At 45.0% G+C, this 13,968-nt stretch overlaps 1 protein-coding gene across 2 annotated transcripts in view; it reads right to left on the bottom strand.

The window, feature by feature from the left end:
- The window catches only part of BEND4 (BEN domain containing 4), a 33,609-nt gene that overhangs the window by 14,792 nt on the left and 4,849 nt on the right, over positions 1–13,968 (bottom strand). For both annotated transcript variants that reach the window (XM_008140260.3, XM_028143725.2), the window contains exon 2: positions 9,799–10,368. In XM_008140260.3, the coding sequence (XP_008138482.2) occupies positions 9,799–10,368 (570 nt within the window). The remainder of the gene's footprint in view (positions 1–9,798; positions 10,369–13,968) is intronic.

Raw genomic sequence — 13,968 nt, 5'->3', positions numbered from 1 at the left:
TGCGATTGAAACTTCGTGGCCCATGCGCAGAAGCCGGTTTTTGGCCTGGGCGAGTCTATTTTGAAGAAGTGGCGTTAGAACACTCAAGGGGCCAAAGAGCCGCATGTGGCTCTCGAGCCGCGGTTTGCCGACCACTGATCTAGAAGGTTTAATAAAAAAAAACAAATGAGGAACCAAAACTGTAGCAACTTCTTAGTAAAGGAAAGCAAGGCTATGAAGGTACCCTGTGTCCCTACTGCCTGTCCTGATATTGACATTTACCATTTTCCCCTCCTCTACATAGTGACATTTTAAAATGTATACTTGACAATTCTGGGAAAAGTATAAAATACCTGGGAGGGAGAAAGCAAAGTAGAAAGATCTTTTGCGTCAATCAAGTCCAAACTGAGAGGAGTCGGTTGCCAATATCAGGTTGCAAATACCTGAGCTACCTGAATGTGCTGCTCTCAAAACAAAGATGCCCCTGGCCTGGGTGGATTATTTACGTCACGGTCAGGGAAAGTTGGTCAAACCCACACAGACAGGGTCTTCAAGATAGTCGGAGAGACCCAGCTGGTGTGGCTCAGTGGTTGAGCATCGACCTATGAACCAGGAGGTCACAGTTCGATTCCCAATCAGGGCACATGCCGGGTTGTGGGCTCAATCCCGGGTAGGGGGCGTGCAGGAGGCAGCCGATCAATGACTGTCTCTCATCATTGATGTCTCCATCTCTCCCTCTCCCTACCTCTCTGAAATCAATAAAAATATATTTAAAAAAAGACGACAGTCTAAGAGAATACTAGTATGTAACAGTTCACTGACAGAAAGGCTGGGGAATTGGTCCAAAAGTAATTGTTGGGTACTATTTTTTTCCCTTTGTGTACTGACTCTGGCACTTTTGAACTGTGCGATCCTGGGCAAGCTACTTAACCATTTGTACACCATAAGCGTCTATAGACGCAAGCGGCGAACCTTTTTAAATTAAATTTAAAATATCGTGACAGTTAACTGGTTAACCTCTCTTAGCCTCTGTTATCTCAGTTACGTCATCTGTAAAATAAGAATATTATGTCCAGCCTGGTGGCTCAGTTGGTTAAGCGTCATCCTGTACACATAAAAAAGACTGCAGGTTTGATTCCCAGTCAGGGCACATACCTAGGTTGGGGGTTTGATCACTGGGAGGCAATAGATTAATGTTTGTTTTTCTCTATATATATAAAAAAATCAATGGAGCCCTGGCCAGTGTGGCTTGCTTGGTTGAGAGCCGTCCCATGCACCTAAAGGTTGCTGGTTCGATTCCTGGTCAGGGTACATGCTCAGGTTGTGAGTGTGGTCCCGTCAGAGTGTGTGCTGGAGGCAGGCAACGAGCCATGTTTTTCTCTTACATCGATGTTTCTCTCCCTTCCTCTCCCTAAAACCAATAAAAACATATTAAAGAAACAAATCAATGGAAAATACCGAGGATTAAAAAAAAAAAAAAGGGCTATTACTTACTGCATACATGAACTAACTGAACTGCATGTAAAGCAGAAGGCACCCAGTACATACTGCCTAACGTAAGCTATTGTTATTTCATGAATTGGAGCCTAGTGAATTCCTGAGAGGCCACTTACTTGACTCTGCTGACTTGGCTGCTGTCTAGTCTGAGTGACAGCTGTTAAGTACAGCTCTTCCCAGGAACTGCTGCAATTCTCTTTTTTGCCTGTTTTAAGGGCACTTGGATTTCAAGGGTCTAATTTTCATGCAGATTATTGTATGAAAATCTCGATCAGAATTTCTCTTCTCATTCCTCAAAGCATTATGTAATCCACCTTGCTATATAATTGTTTGTAAACCTCAAAACTCGATCTCAAAATACACCACACACAATTTCACAGGAAGACCGACATTCTTCAGTCTTTGACGACCATGCCATCTGCGCTGGTAACATCTTTGAGTGTCCTATTTACATCGTCGCTGTAAAGTATGAGCTCCTGAATTGTAAATATCTAGAAATAAACAATGAGCTTTAAGTGTTACTCAGCCATCAGATGCATGGTTATGCTTTTGATGATGACAACATTCTGTGTAATCTAATTGACGTGTGGATGCCACATGCCTGACACTGGGCTAGAAAGTAGAAATACAAAGATGACTTGTCTCCGTCCTCAAGGACCTTACATGGCCCGCCTCTCCCGTTCCAGGCCATCAGGAGAGAGACACACACAAAAAGTAAAACCTTCCCCTGATACCGACGTTACCAGAAATAGGCTTGATGGGAAGTGGTTGATTTTGCCTGGGAACCGTGGGAGAGGTTTGTTGAAGAGGAGTGTCACCTGAACGGAATACTGAAAGGTGAGCTGGAGTTTCTCAAGTGGGAAAAAGGACAATGTGTTCTTAGAAGGAACAGCAGGCATAAGGGGAGACCAGAGGCAGAAAGTGCATGGCTCCTCAGGAATGGCAAACTGTCCAGTGGGGCTGGGACACTTGGGGTGCATGGTGGGAAGTGAGAGTCAATCTACAGAGACCGGCAGGGAAAGGCCCGGCGGCAAAGGACCGCGCGTGCCGCACGGAGGGTGGTGGCCTTGACCGTGTGAAGCCTTTAGAGGCTTTTCAGCAGTGGGAGAGCCTGGCGCCTGGGAGGGGAGCTGAGTGGCTACTGCAACAGCCCATGCTGTGAGACAGGCCCATGAAAGCAGAGGGCGAGAGGAGGGACCCAAACTGATGGGTATGTCGGAGCTGGAATCCACAGGAGGAGACTGAGAGCAGCAGAGAGAGATGCTGTACGGACGGATCTGAGGTTCCTAACCTGGGGAACTACAAGGTAAGAATGCCACTTATGGTCTAAGAAGACCACTTAAGATTTCTGTCTTACTAGGCAAGGAAGTTTCCCTCTCTGGTCCTTAAAGTCACCATTTACTGAGCGCCTACTGGGAGACCTAGCAGGCACTAGTTGCTACCTAATGAACACAATACTTCCAACATTCCTACAGTATTACTCACCTCACTTTACAGAAAGAGGAAACTGAGGTCAGAATCGTTAAGTGATTTGCCCAAAATCACAGCCTGCAAACAGCGGAGCAGAAATCCAAACTCAGGTTTGACTTGAAATCTATTCTCTTCACCTCACGTTGTTCTGTGTCCTTCAGTCTCACCTACGGCTATAACAAGGGGTGTGACGACTTTTACCAAGTTCTAAGTAAAAAAACTCGATTCTCTGTTCATACCATATGCTCTAACTTTGAAAAAATATATTTTTAATGATTTCAGAGAGGAAGGGAGAAGTGAGGGAGAGATAGAAGCATCAATGATGAGAGAATCATTGATCAGCTGCCTCCTGCACGCCCCACACTGGGGACAGAGCCTGCAACCTGGGCATGTGCCCTCGACTGGGAATCAAACCGTGACCTCCTACTTCATAGGTCAACACTCAACCACTGAGCCACACCGGCAGCCTCTAATTTTGTTACAATGAAAAATTTACATGTATTCATTGCCCTCCCCCACTCCACACACACACATTACAGACATGATCACAGTGTGTTTCTCAGGCCCAGGAGTCGGCCCGAGCATTCTTCCACAAGCACTTCTGGGCACATGTGAGTTTGGAGGGCGGTGTGAGCAGTGGAGGGTACTAGCGAATCCACACTGCATTCACTCCAAGGGCTTTTTGTTCTGGCAAAATTACTATTACCCCAAAGCTGACACTGATTTCCTTTTAAAAATCTTACTTAGAAAATGACATCTGCGGACTACCAGGATCAGAACTGCACAATCCAGGGTTAGTTCTCCAGGTTGTAGCAGGGCGATCCTCTTTATTTGCGGCTTCTGTCTTTGCAAGTTTGCCTGCTCTCTAACGGTCAAATCAATACTCATGGGGCTCGTGTGGTCATTGGCAGGTCACTGAAAAGTTTGAGCAGCCCACGCACACATTCCCAGCTGAGGCCGAGCAAGGTAACGCTCCGCCTATTTCAGCTCTCACACTACAAACAAGTGCCCTTTTCATGGTCCATTCGGTGCCACATGATTCACATTTTTGCGCTTACTGTTGGTGATTTCGCTGTTTAAAATGTACTCCAAATGTACAACTGAGTGCCGTCTAGTGTTGCCAAGTGCAAAAAGGCTGTGATGTCCCTTACGGAGAAAATCTGTGTCAGGTCAGTTTCATTCAGGCACGAGTTATAGTGCTGTTGGCTGTGAGTTCAATGTTAATCAGTCAACACTATATATTAAACTAGAGGCCTGGTGCACGAAATTCTTGCACGGGGGATGGTCCCTCAGCCCGGCCTGCACCCTCTCGCAATCCAGGACCTTTCGGGGGATGTCCGACTGGCAGTCGACATCCCTCTCACAGTCTGGGACTGTTGGCTCCTAACTGTACGCCTGCCTGCCTGGTCACCCTTAACCACTCACCTGCCTTCCTGATTGCCCCTAACCACTCTGCCTGCCTCCCTCATCGCCCCTAACTGTTCACCTGCCTGCCTCATCACCCCTAACCACTTGCCTGCCTGCCTGATGGCCCCTAACCACTCGCCTGCCTGCCTATTGCCCTGGTTTCTGGTCATTCTGGTCGTTCCACTGTTTCGGTCGCTGGGCTTTTATTACATAGGATAAGGTCTCCTTAAATAAAAACAAACATAAAATAAGGTATTAACCGGCTGATAAAAATGCTGTGACCAAGGGCTCACAGGAACCTAGCTCTGCATTTCCCCTAGGAGCAATGGTTCAGTATTCAGTGTCCACGGCAACTTGAGAGAACATAACTACCGTGAAAATGAGAATCGACTGTTCTGAGGGTGGAAGCTGCTAATAAACCAGATCTGGAGTAGAGACCTGGGTTGCACTCCTAGGTCTGCCACAGATATCACCTGTCCAGGTTTCAACACCTCTGTCTGTAAATTGGGAATACTGGAGTTCCGAGGATAAACTGAGATATTAAGTATACTTTTTAAAAAGTAGAAAGTTCTTTAAAAATATCAACAAGTATTTCTCCCCTAAAATGTGTCCTAATAATTTTACTTAAGAAGTTGTTTTTAAATGACCGTATCCTATGGTCCTAACACCTGTATTTTCGTATTTTACAATCTCTGAACTTGGTATTCGAAGAGAATTATAATCTGCAATTACAATTTGCAGTGTTTTTCTTCTTTCGTAACAGAACATAAAGTATTGGTGTGCCTTACATTCACTGGGGTCTTAATTTACATGAAATAATGATATTTTATATCCATCCTCCCTTATGATTTTTTTGTCACGTAGTGCTGATGGTAAGCTTTTTAAATAAATGTGAGTGCTCTAAGCTGAGGCCCTCTCTACGAAAAGTTTCCCCACCATTTTCCTTCATTTATTATTATTATTATTGTTGTTGTTTTTTAATCCTCACCCAATGATATTTTTCCATTGATTCTTAGAGAGAGTGAAAGTGAGAGAGTAAGACAGAGAAATATTGATGTAAGAGAAACAATTCAATTGATGCCTCCTGCACGAGCCCTGACCAAGGCCCAGGCCGGGGAAGAACCTGCAACCAAGGTATGTGGCCTTTACCAGAATCGAACCCGGGACCTTTGGTCCGCAGGCCGATGCTCTATTCATTGAACCAAACTGTCTAGGGCCCATTTTCCTTCCTTTAATAACCTCGCAGCTCTTTGTATTCCTGATCCAAACATCTTTTCCTTTTGTGGCTTTTTTTCTTTTAACCTGTTTTCACTTTACTTTAAAAAACTTAAACTTTTATACAGACTGTCTAATTTCTAGTGTGATCATCTAACACAGAAGAAAATGTGCTAATGCGTCTTTGGGATAAAATATTTAATTGCCTACACGTGCAAGTTAACTTTGGAACGTAAGTTAGCGCGTATTGTCCAGAGCCCTTTGCTTGCAGGTAGCTGATAATTAGTAAGACTTTGTTGAATGTTTCACAAATAGTACAGTAACAAAGACCCTCTCAAGTGGTGCTGGAAAGAACACCTCTCCCAACCTTTCCTTTTGGTAAGATCTACCACCTTCCTTTCCCCCTTTGATAGTTACCCACGCAAAATCTTTTCTTCCTATAAACTAATAGGCTCATTTCTTTTGAACTTTCACATCAAGAACTGCTCTCAGGTACGAATGCTTTATTTCAGGAAAAAAAACCATGAAAACAAGAATCTCAGTGCTGCTCACCAGCATGACTGTGGAGAGGCAGAGAAGTGGCTGAGGAAAGTGTCTTGGCTCTGGCCTAGAGCAGGTGCCCCCATCTCCCTGTTAACCTTATTTCCTCTGCTAACTGCTGGATGCTACCATCTATATATATAAAACCCTAATATGCAAATAGACCGAATGGTGGAACAACCGAACAACCAGTCTCTATGATGTACACTGACCACCAGGGGGTGTGTGTGGAACATGGTGGGCGTAGGCAGCAGGGGGCAGAGAGTGGAACATGGCAGGTGTTGGCTGCGGCGGGATGGTGGAGCAGGTGAGCAGGGGTGCCAGACCAAGGCGGGGCGCCAGTCGCTGTCATCAGGGCGAGCCTCTGGTGGTTACTGGAAATTCTTTGCTCCTGCTCTCCGCGGTCTCACCTGGTGCTTGCACCCGCTGCTGGCGCCAGAGTCACTGCTCGCACCTGCTGCTGGCCCCGATCACCCCTCAGGACTTCTCCACCTCCCCCTGCTCTTGAGGGGTGATCGGGGCAGCAGCTGCCGCTCAAACCTGCTGCTGGGGCCGGCCCCAATCACTCTGTGCCATCAGTGGGTACAAGTGGGGCTGATGCTGTCAGCACGTGGGAACGGAGGCAGCAGGAGCGGGGCTGCCGGCAGACAGGGGACCAGGGGCCATGGCGGGAGGGGCAGGACGGGGGCGCAGAGGATGGGCCCTGTGCCCACTGCAACCTCACAACCCACAGTTCCTTTCAAGGTGCATGAATTCGTGCACTGGGCCCCTAGTCTCATTATAATCATCCATTCTGATTGGCTGTAACTAGGTTCCACCAGAAGAAAGTCCCAGGTCCTTCCATGCAAATGTACTGGCCTCCAGGACAACAGAGGCCTGCTGGGGCCAGTGGGAAGCGTGACACTGATCCCACATTACACTGGAAAGTTACTGCTTACAAAATACTTTTGTTACATGCAAACCCAGAGTACTACTTGCTGCATTTTACTTCAAGTAGGTATCTAAAAAGAACAGATTTCCCCCCTCAAAACAGATAGCTAATAGAGTGAAAAGTGGATTCTTGGGTGATCATCAGCCTGGTTGGTTGTTTAGTCAAAACAGAAGTTGGGAGATGAAGGCAAGAGGGCAGTGATGTCCCTTTTTGAGTCGAGTTTTCATCTCCAAGTGACATGTTCAACCTGATGCCCAATGGTAAGGTGTCCGCAGGTAGTGAGGACTTGCATAAAGTAATCACAAATAAATTATTATTTCCTGCACTTCACAGTCATTATTTTCTATTCATAATAGTCAAAACTGATTTTCATCTCTATAGCTGGGTTTCAGTATAGATCATTAAAGCAATCATTGTTCTCCAGGTAAGATGTCTATTGGTTCAAGTTCAGGGTTATCAACAGGGCTGAAATGCTTACAGTAATAGTAATTAGCTAATATCAACCTGTGCTATTCAATGTCTGAGCATCAAGAGGGCTCAAGAAATTGCAGCATTTCTGCCTTCCTGGGACGTAGACAAGGACAATGATTAGTGGCAGGTCTGTGATGAGCTACCCCCAAACACAGACATTCCATCTGGGACAGATTCAGGAGATGAGAGGTGGACTGAAACCCCCTATTTGCTTAGAACTTGCCAAGGACAGATGGTTTGCCAAATATTTAGGATTAGGAATTAGGCAATAATACCCTGGACATTTATGTCACCTGACCTTGCACTCTAGAACTCTTACCCACAGTTCTGAACAGCTGATATAAGTATCCACAATTGGTGGTCTCCAGGTCATGGTTTTCTCCCTCAATGAAAGGGAAGGAGTGGGGAGTAAAATGGAAAATACCCCTTTGGGGGTAAAACCCATGGTTAATCGACCATAACTTCTGGAACTGTGAAAGCTGTAAAATCCCACAATGTGTTAGCTGCACCCATCTCTCTCAGACTTGGAGTTCTACTCAGTCTCTCTCCTGCAGTCAGTGCCAACCTGGTGGAATACCTGGCAACCTGGCAACAGACACCGTGACTCTGTATCTAACCCCAGGGCTCAAACACAAGAGAGAGAATGGATTTACTGTACCTCTTGCTTCTCTCCCATAAAACTACGGTATTAAATCTAATTCCAAAATATTCTGAACCAAACCTTAGGTCTACTTGAAAATTTCTTTTAGATAAAAAGGAAATAAATTTCTGATTTGGCAATTCTTCACACTTGTTTTTGCTTCCTGCGTGTACTAATAAACAAGTGGGTGACTTTTCTCAACATGCCCTTTCTAGATTCAGCCGCGTAATTGGGTGGCACAAAGACACTGAGTTCGGAAAAAAAGTAACTTCTGTTTATATTTATGTATCAGCTTTCAAAAATTTAAATGTAGCCCTGGTTGGGTGGCTCAGCTGTCCTGTACCACTAAAAGGTTGCAGGTTTGATCCCTTACCTAGGTTGTGGGTACATATGGGAATCAACCATCAATGTTTTTATCTCACATCAATGTTTCTCCCCCTGCCCCTTCTAAAACAATCAATGAAACATATCCTCAAGTGAGGATTTTAAAAGGTTTAAATTTATTATGTATGCTTTGTTTTGAACACAATGTATTAGTATAGTAGAACACGTACTATGTAATTAACCAATAAATGTGTACATTGGTGCTCAAAAATTTTTATCAATGGCTGTGTAATTAAAGAGGTTAGAAGATACTGCTCTAGCTAATGATCTTAATATCTTTTTAAAAAACGTGTATATATATATTTTTCTTTTTTTTAGGGAAAGAGGAGAAGGGAGAGAAGAGAGGGTAGAGGAGAAACGACTGGTTGCCTCCCATACGCACTCTGACCGAAGGCACCCTGACCGAGAATTAAACCAGCAACCTTTGGGTGCACAGGACAACACTCCAACCAACTGAGCCACACTGGCCAGGGCATAATATCTTTTGTCAGCCACAGACATGCAGGCATGAATTCAAATACATAAGCAAAATCAGTACCTTGCCATAAGGATGACTTTTACTTTTGTGCAAATCTAGTATCTCTAAGAGGCAGAAAATGCCTCATATTTTGCCAGGGGCACAAATAGTTTGGGATCAGCCTAACTACTGGTCTGTCTTCGATCTATTCCTTTTAGTTTACAGCTGCTTATTAACTTTACGGAGGAGTTTGCATGCTAAAAAGAGACCCTGCCTGTGGAAACTTCACAAGAAAGGTAAGAAACTGATGGACTAGAAGAGTTCATTTGTTCTTTACTACTTGAGCCCGGTCTCTCTGAAGGTATCATTTCATTTTAATTTCTATCACTGATTAATAAAACACACATATCAATGTCTGTAAAAATACAAAAGGAACAAGGTCATTTTTTTTAAGGAAACCCAGGCTCACAGTACTCGGCCTGTTCCGATCTCACTGTACCACACCTAGGGATCACTTTTATATCCACAGAGACATCTTCCAATGTGACTATGGCCTTCAGGCCTATACCCAAGAGTTTGGTGGCTTAAACACAGACAGGACAAGGCTAGTGGCTCATCCTGAAATTTCTGTTTGACACAGGCAGGCTAAGGGTACCCTGTGCATACCTGTTTTTCCAACTTTTCTACATCGCTGGCCAAAAACAAATAAACAAACAACATGTATACGTGCATGCTTACACACACACACAGATGAGACAACGGAAAGAAAGAAGTTGCAGTTGTCTTGTAAGTAACATGACAGGGTACCTGGGATGCTCTCTAATTTCCTTCTGAGCTCTTCATTTTCTTGTTGCAGGGAAATGACCTCATGCTCCAGCTCCTGGCACCTGGGGCAGTAGCCTTCCTCCTCCTCCTCCTCCTCCTCCTCTTCGGGCAGCGTGGAAGACGACGGGTGACCATGGGACTCAGACGTTGCCGGGGAGGTCCAGCCTCCTAGGGTATGCACGGGAGAGGTTGACAGAGGGTCCACGTCGGCCAAGTGGCCGTACTCGCTGACCGATGAGGTGTTTGGGGTTGGAAAGCTCCCCGAGAGCAGGTAATTTTGTAGGGAGTCCGTGAAAACTCTCAAAAAGGCAGACGTCTGTTGTTTCCTTTGCATATATTGCATCTCTATGTCTACACTGTCTGAAGTCTGACTGTGGACCCCTTTCCCAACGTGACACGGGTCCTGCCTTTCCGTGTAACTTGAGCCTTCCTGCTTCACGTAAGAAATCATGGACTGAGAATGGCTGGAGTCCAGAAGTTTGCCTCCACAATTTAGGAGGCTAAGCACTCGACTGCACTGCTGGGCAAAGGCATCCAAGATCATGCGACTCTCTGAAACACAGGAAGAGACACATTAGAGACCAGCAGCCAAAGACAAGAGATAAGCCAAGTCCCCAATTTTGAGTTTACCATTAAAAAGTGTTAAAAATATGCATTTCTACCATCACGTATCAAGGTGACCTGGAGAATGCGCTCTTTATGGGATGCACAGCTTCCTGCTGTTCTGCCTGGTGGGGTGCCTGAGGAGTTGTCCCCAGCCCCTTCCTCTGGGAACCAGCTGGCCGGTGTGCCTTTGGGCCCCGCGGAGAGATTGCCCTCCCTGTGGCATTAACTGGCCTGCACAGGTCTGAACTCACACCTACGGCTTCATTAATGTCGTTCCTCTAATGAATCGAGCCAGCCACTGCAGACTCGATTTCTCATTGATAGGAGGGCTTAGAGCAATCATTACTTCTATTTCTGGAGTGCCCTCTCGCCCTTGCTATTAATCAGCTGGTACAATCCCTGCCGAGAGTACGCTGCTCCCAGATACCAATGGAGAAGAAAGATAAGTCTTTTTGAAGAGCTCACTAGACACCTAAGATAAAACAGAGAGTGGGCCCATCAGGCATACCACGAGGAGCCTCAGAGCAACACTGTACGCGCCGTCCACTATCTGTGCCCACTGCTCCTTCTAATTTCTCTGCCAACTTGGAGTTCTCGTCAAGGCCAATGTTTAGGCTGATCTATAACAGCGTCATCTGAAAAGCAGTAGTGCCTCCTCCGTCAGGTTGCCACATCTCCTAAAATGGCATGTGCTGAGAATGCCAGTTGCTCACATACACGAATTCTAAAGCATATTAACTGTTAATCGGTGAAAGCAAAGAGCAAAGAGGAAGCAATCAATTCACTGAAAAAAACAAACACCCAAAACTGTGGAAATGTGATTTAATATTGTCTAAATGTCTTGAAAATTCATCTAAATATAAATGTCACAAGGTAGATTCCCTTCTTTCCTGACCACCACCCAGCATGGACGAGCTACTTATAAGTAGAGAGAGAGAGAGAGAGAGAGAGAGAGAGAGAGAGAGAGACACAGACAGACACGTTTTAGGGCTTTCGGAGTGGTATGAGGAAGCCTCTCCCTTCCCAGACACACACACACACACACACACACACCCGCCCCGAATAATGGCAACAAACAAAATATTGTAGATTTTTGGTGTCAATTAACTGTTGTTTATGAAAGAAGTGTAACCAGCTACTTGCTGTCTCTGAAAATGTTGACTAGCTATATTTTTTCCCCCTGAAAATAAACAAGTAAACAAAACCCCCCACAACTTTTAAAATGAAAAATGGTGAGATCCTCCAGGGCTTCTATGGGAACAAGGAACCATACAGTTGTGATTAGAAATTGATTTCTCCAGAAATCCAGGATATATGACCAATGAAACCACCCTTCAGAAACCTCCATGCTCCACTTTGCTTTTTTCTTTAAATTTTATTTATTTTTTTTTGTTAATCCTCACCTGGGGATATTTTCCCATTGATTTTCTTTTTAGAGAGTGGAAGGGAGGGGAAGAGACAGAGAGAGAGAAACTTAGATGTGAGAGAGACTCATTGATTGGATTGGTTGCCTCCTCACGCGCCCCGACCAGGGCCGGGGATCGAACCTGCAACCAGGTATCGGACCGGGGACCCTTTAGTCCACGGCTCTATCCACTGAGCCAAACCCGCTAGGGTGCTTGTTTCTTACTATTCTTTCCTGAAGTAATTAAGATACTGGGAGAATTAGGGGGGGGGCGGGGGGAGATAGGGTCCACGTCTCCTGTTTCCATTTACCTGGCATACAGGAAGCACCCCTCATATCTCCCAAATCCACACAATGCTACCGTCCCCAGATCCCTCCGAAACAATCAGAAGTCAGCACACAGAGGCCGGCGCTCTCAGGTTCAGGAGAGGAACAGAGACTACTTTCTGTGAGCACAGTGGGATGGAGTGCACTGGGGTCCGGGGGCCGGCATAGTACCTCAAGAAATACTATTTACTGAATGCAAGAGGGACCCCTGTAAACCAACAGAGGCTCTTAGTTCAGGGCAGTGTGAGATTTACTTGGGTGGGGGTGGCAAGACCACTCTAAGCGGGCTGGGAGGCCACAGTAGTATTTTCTTCTTGGCTTGGTGCTTCCTCACTAAGAGGAAGTACTGCCCTAGACACAGGCAGGAGGGCCCCCGCCTAGTCCCTCCCCCTCTAGCCCACACTCTCCCCACAGAGAGGAATGGAATTCCCTAGTCAAACTGCCCCAAGGGCTGGTCTCTTCCCTGAGCCATCTTCCCGAAGACACACCATGGTGCCGGAGCTTGGAAGTTTCAACTGGGGCATCCATACGTGTGCGCATATGAGGTCCCGGCTACAGGAAGATGACACTGGGGGCGGCAACAGAAGGCCATGGGCTGGCTGCAAGTCAAACGTGGTCATGACGCTGGTGTCTTTGCCAGGGTAGACAGAACATATTTTTGTTTGTCAGCTTGAGTAGGTCTTTTAATTATTTAGATATATGGTATGTGGGCTTGCATTTGTACTCCTGCCCCGAATCCCACAAATAATAGACAAAGGTCTGTTGTGTTACACCACTAGTTTGAGGGCTAAAGAAGGAACCAGATGCCGGGCATAGTTTCAAGCCAGAATGGATAGATGGGCTGGGAACTTGGCTGAAGAAGCCACCAAGGTAGTCTGTTTCCTGCCCTGGAGAAAAGGGATATGGACATGGCAAGTATCTCTACACACCAACCACTGGAACTGACTGACGATGCTTCCGCCCCCTGCCAGGTGGAGTGAAGAACTGAGCCCGTGATTAAAAATTTAATGGGGGAAAGACCTCAAATATTTGGGTATCATTTCTTCACCATGACCAAAACCAAGAGAGTAAACAGTTGAACCATTTAATGGGGAAGGTTAAGATGTTGCCCCCTCATTTCTTTACTTCCGGGTTTTTGTTCTTTTATTAGTAAAATCAAAGGATGATATTGATTGGGAATTTTCAATTCTAGCACGCTAGCAGTTTTCATTCATTTTAATCCTATAATCCCATTCTAGACCTGAAGTTGTATTTACTGTTTGCATTTTAATCAGCATAGTCCCAATTGATTTACAGCCTATACACTGTTAACATAACCTTGATGAAAGGAACAAAATATGAAAGGGAAGGCTAAAGTAGAATTGTCTAGAAAAGATTGCTCAATATATTTGTTCACTCTCCTAAATAAGACTCAGTAGTTTTAATCATATTGATAAATCACATTAGGGTATAGATTTAAGGGAAAAGAATCTGACTTAGGGACAAGTATGATTTGTTTTCTTAATTGAAGGATAAACTCGTAATATGCTGAAAAAGGAATCATTATGTAATACTCTACATTATGAAGATAATGTATTAAAGTGCACTCAGAATATCAGAGAATAGCTACAACCATAAATAAGTTTCTGCCTGCAGTTTTTTTTAAATGCTTCATTCTCAGACTTGACATATGCAAAAACAGCAACTACAAGCGTTAAAATGGAATTTCTTCTCTTTTCAGTATGTTAAAATATTTGAATAGTTTTAATATCAATACATTGAAGAGTGTGATGAAAAATATTACTATTACACTTGGTAGAAAACAGTAAATCTTC

This window comes from Eptesicus fuscus, chromosome 2, assembly GCF_027574615.1.
Source record: "Eptesicus fuscus isolate TK198812 chromosome 2, DD_ASM_mEF_20220401, whole genome shotgun sequence".
NCBI classification, from domain to species: domain Eukaryota; kingdom Metazoa; phylum Chordata; class Mammalia; order Chiroptera; family Vespertilionidae; genus Eptesicus; species Eptesicus fuscus.
This window is presented reverse-complemented; position numbering and strand designations above follow the sequence as displayed.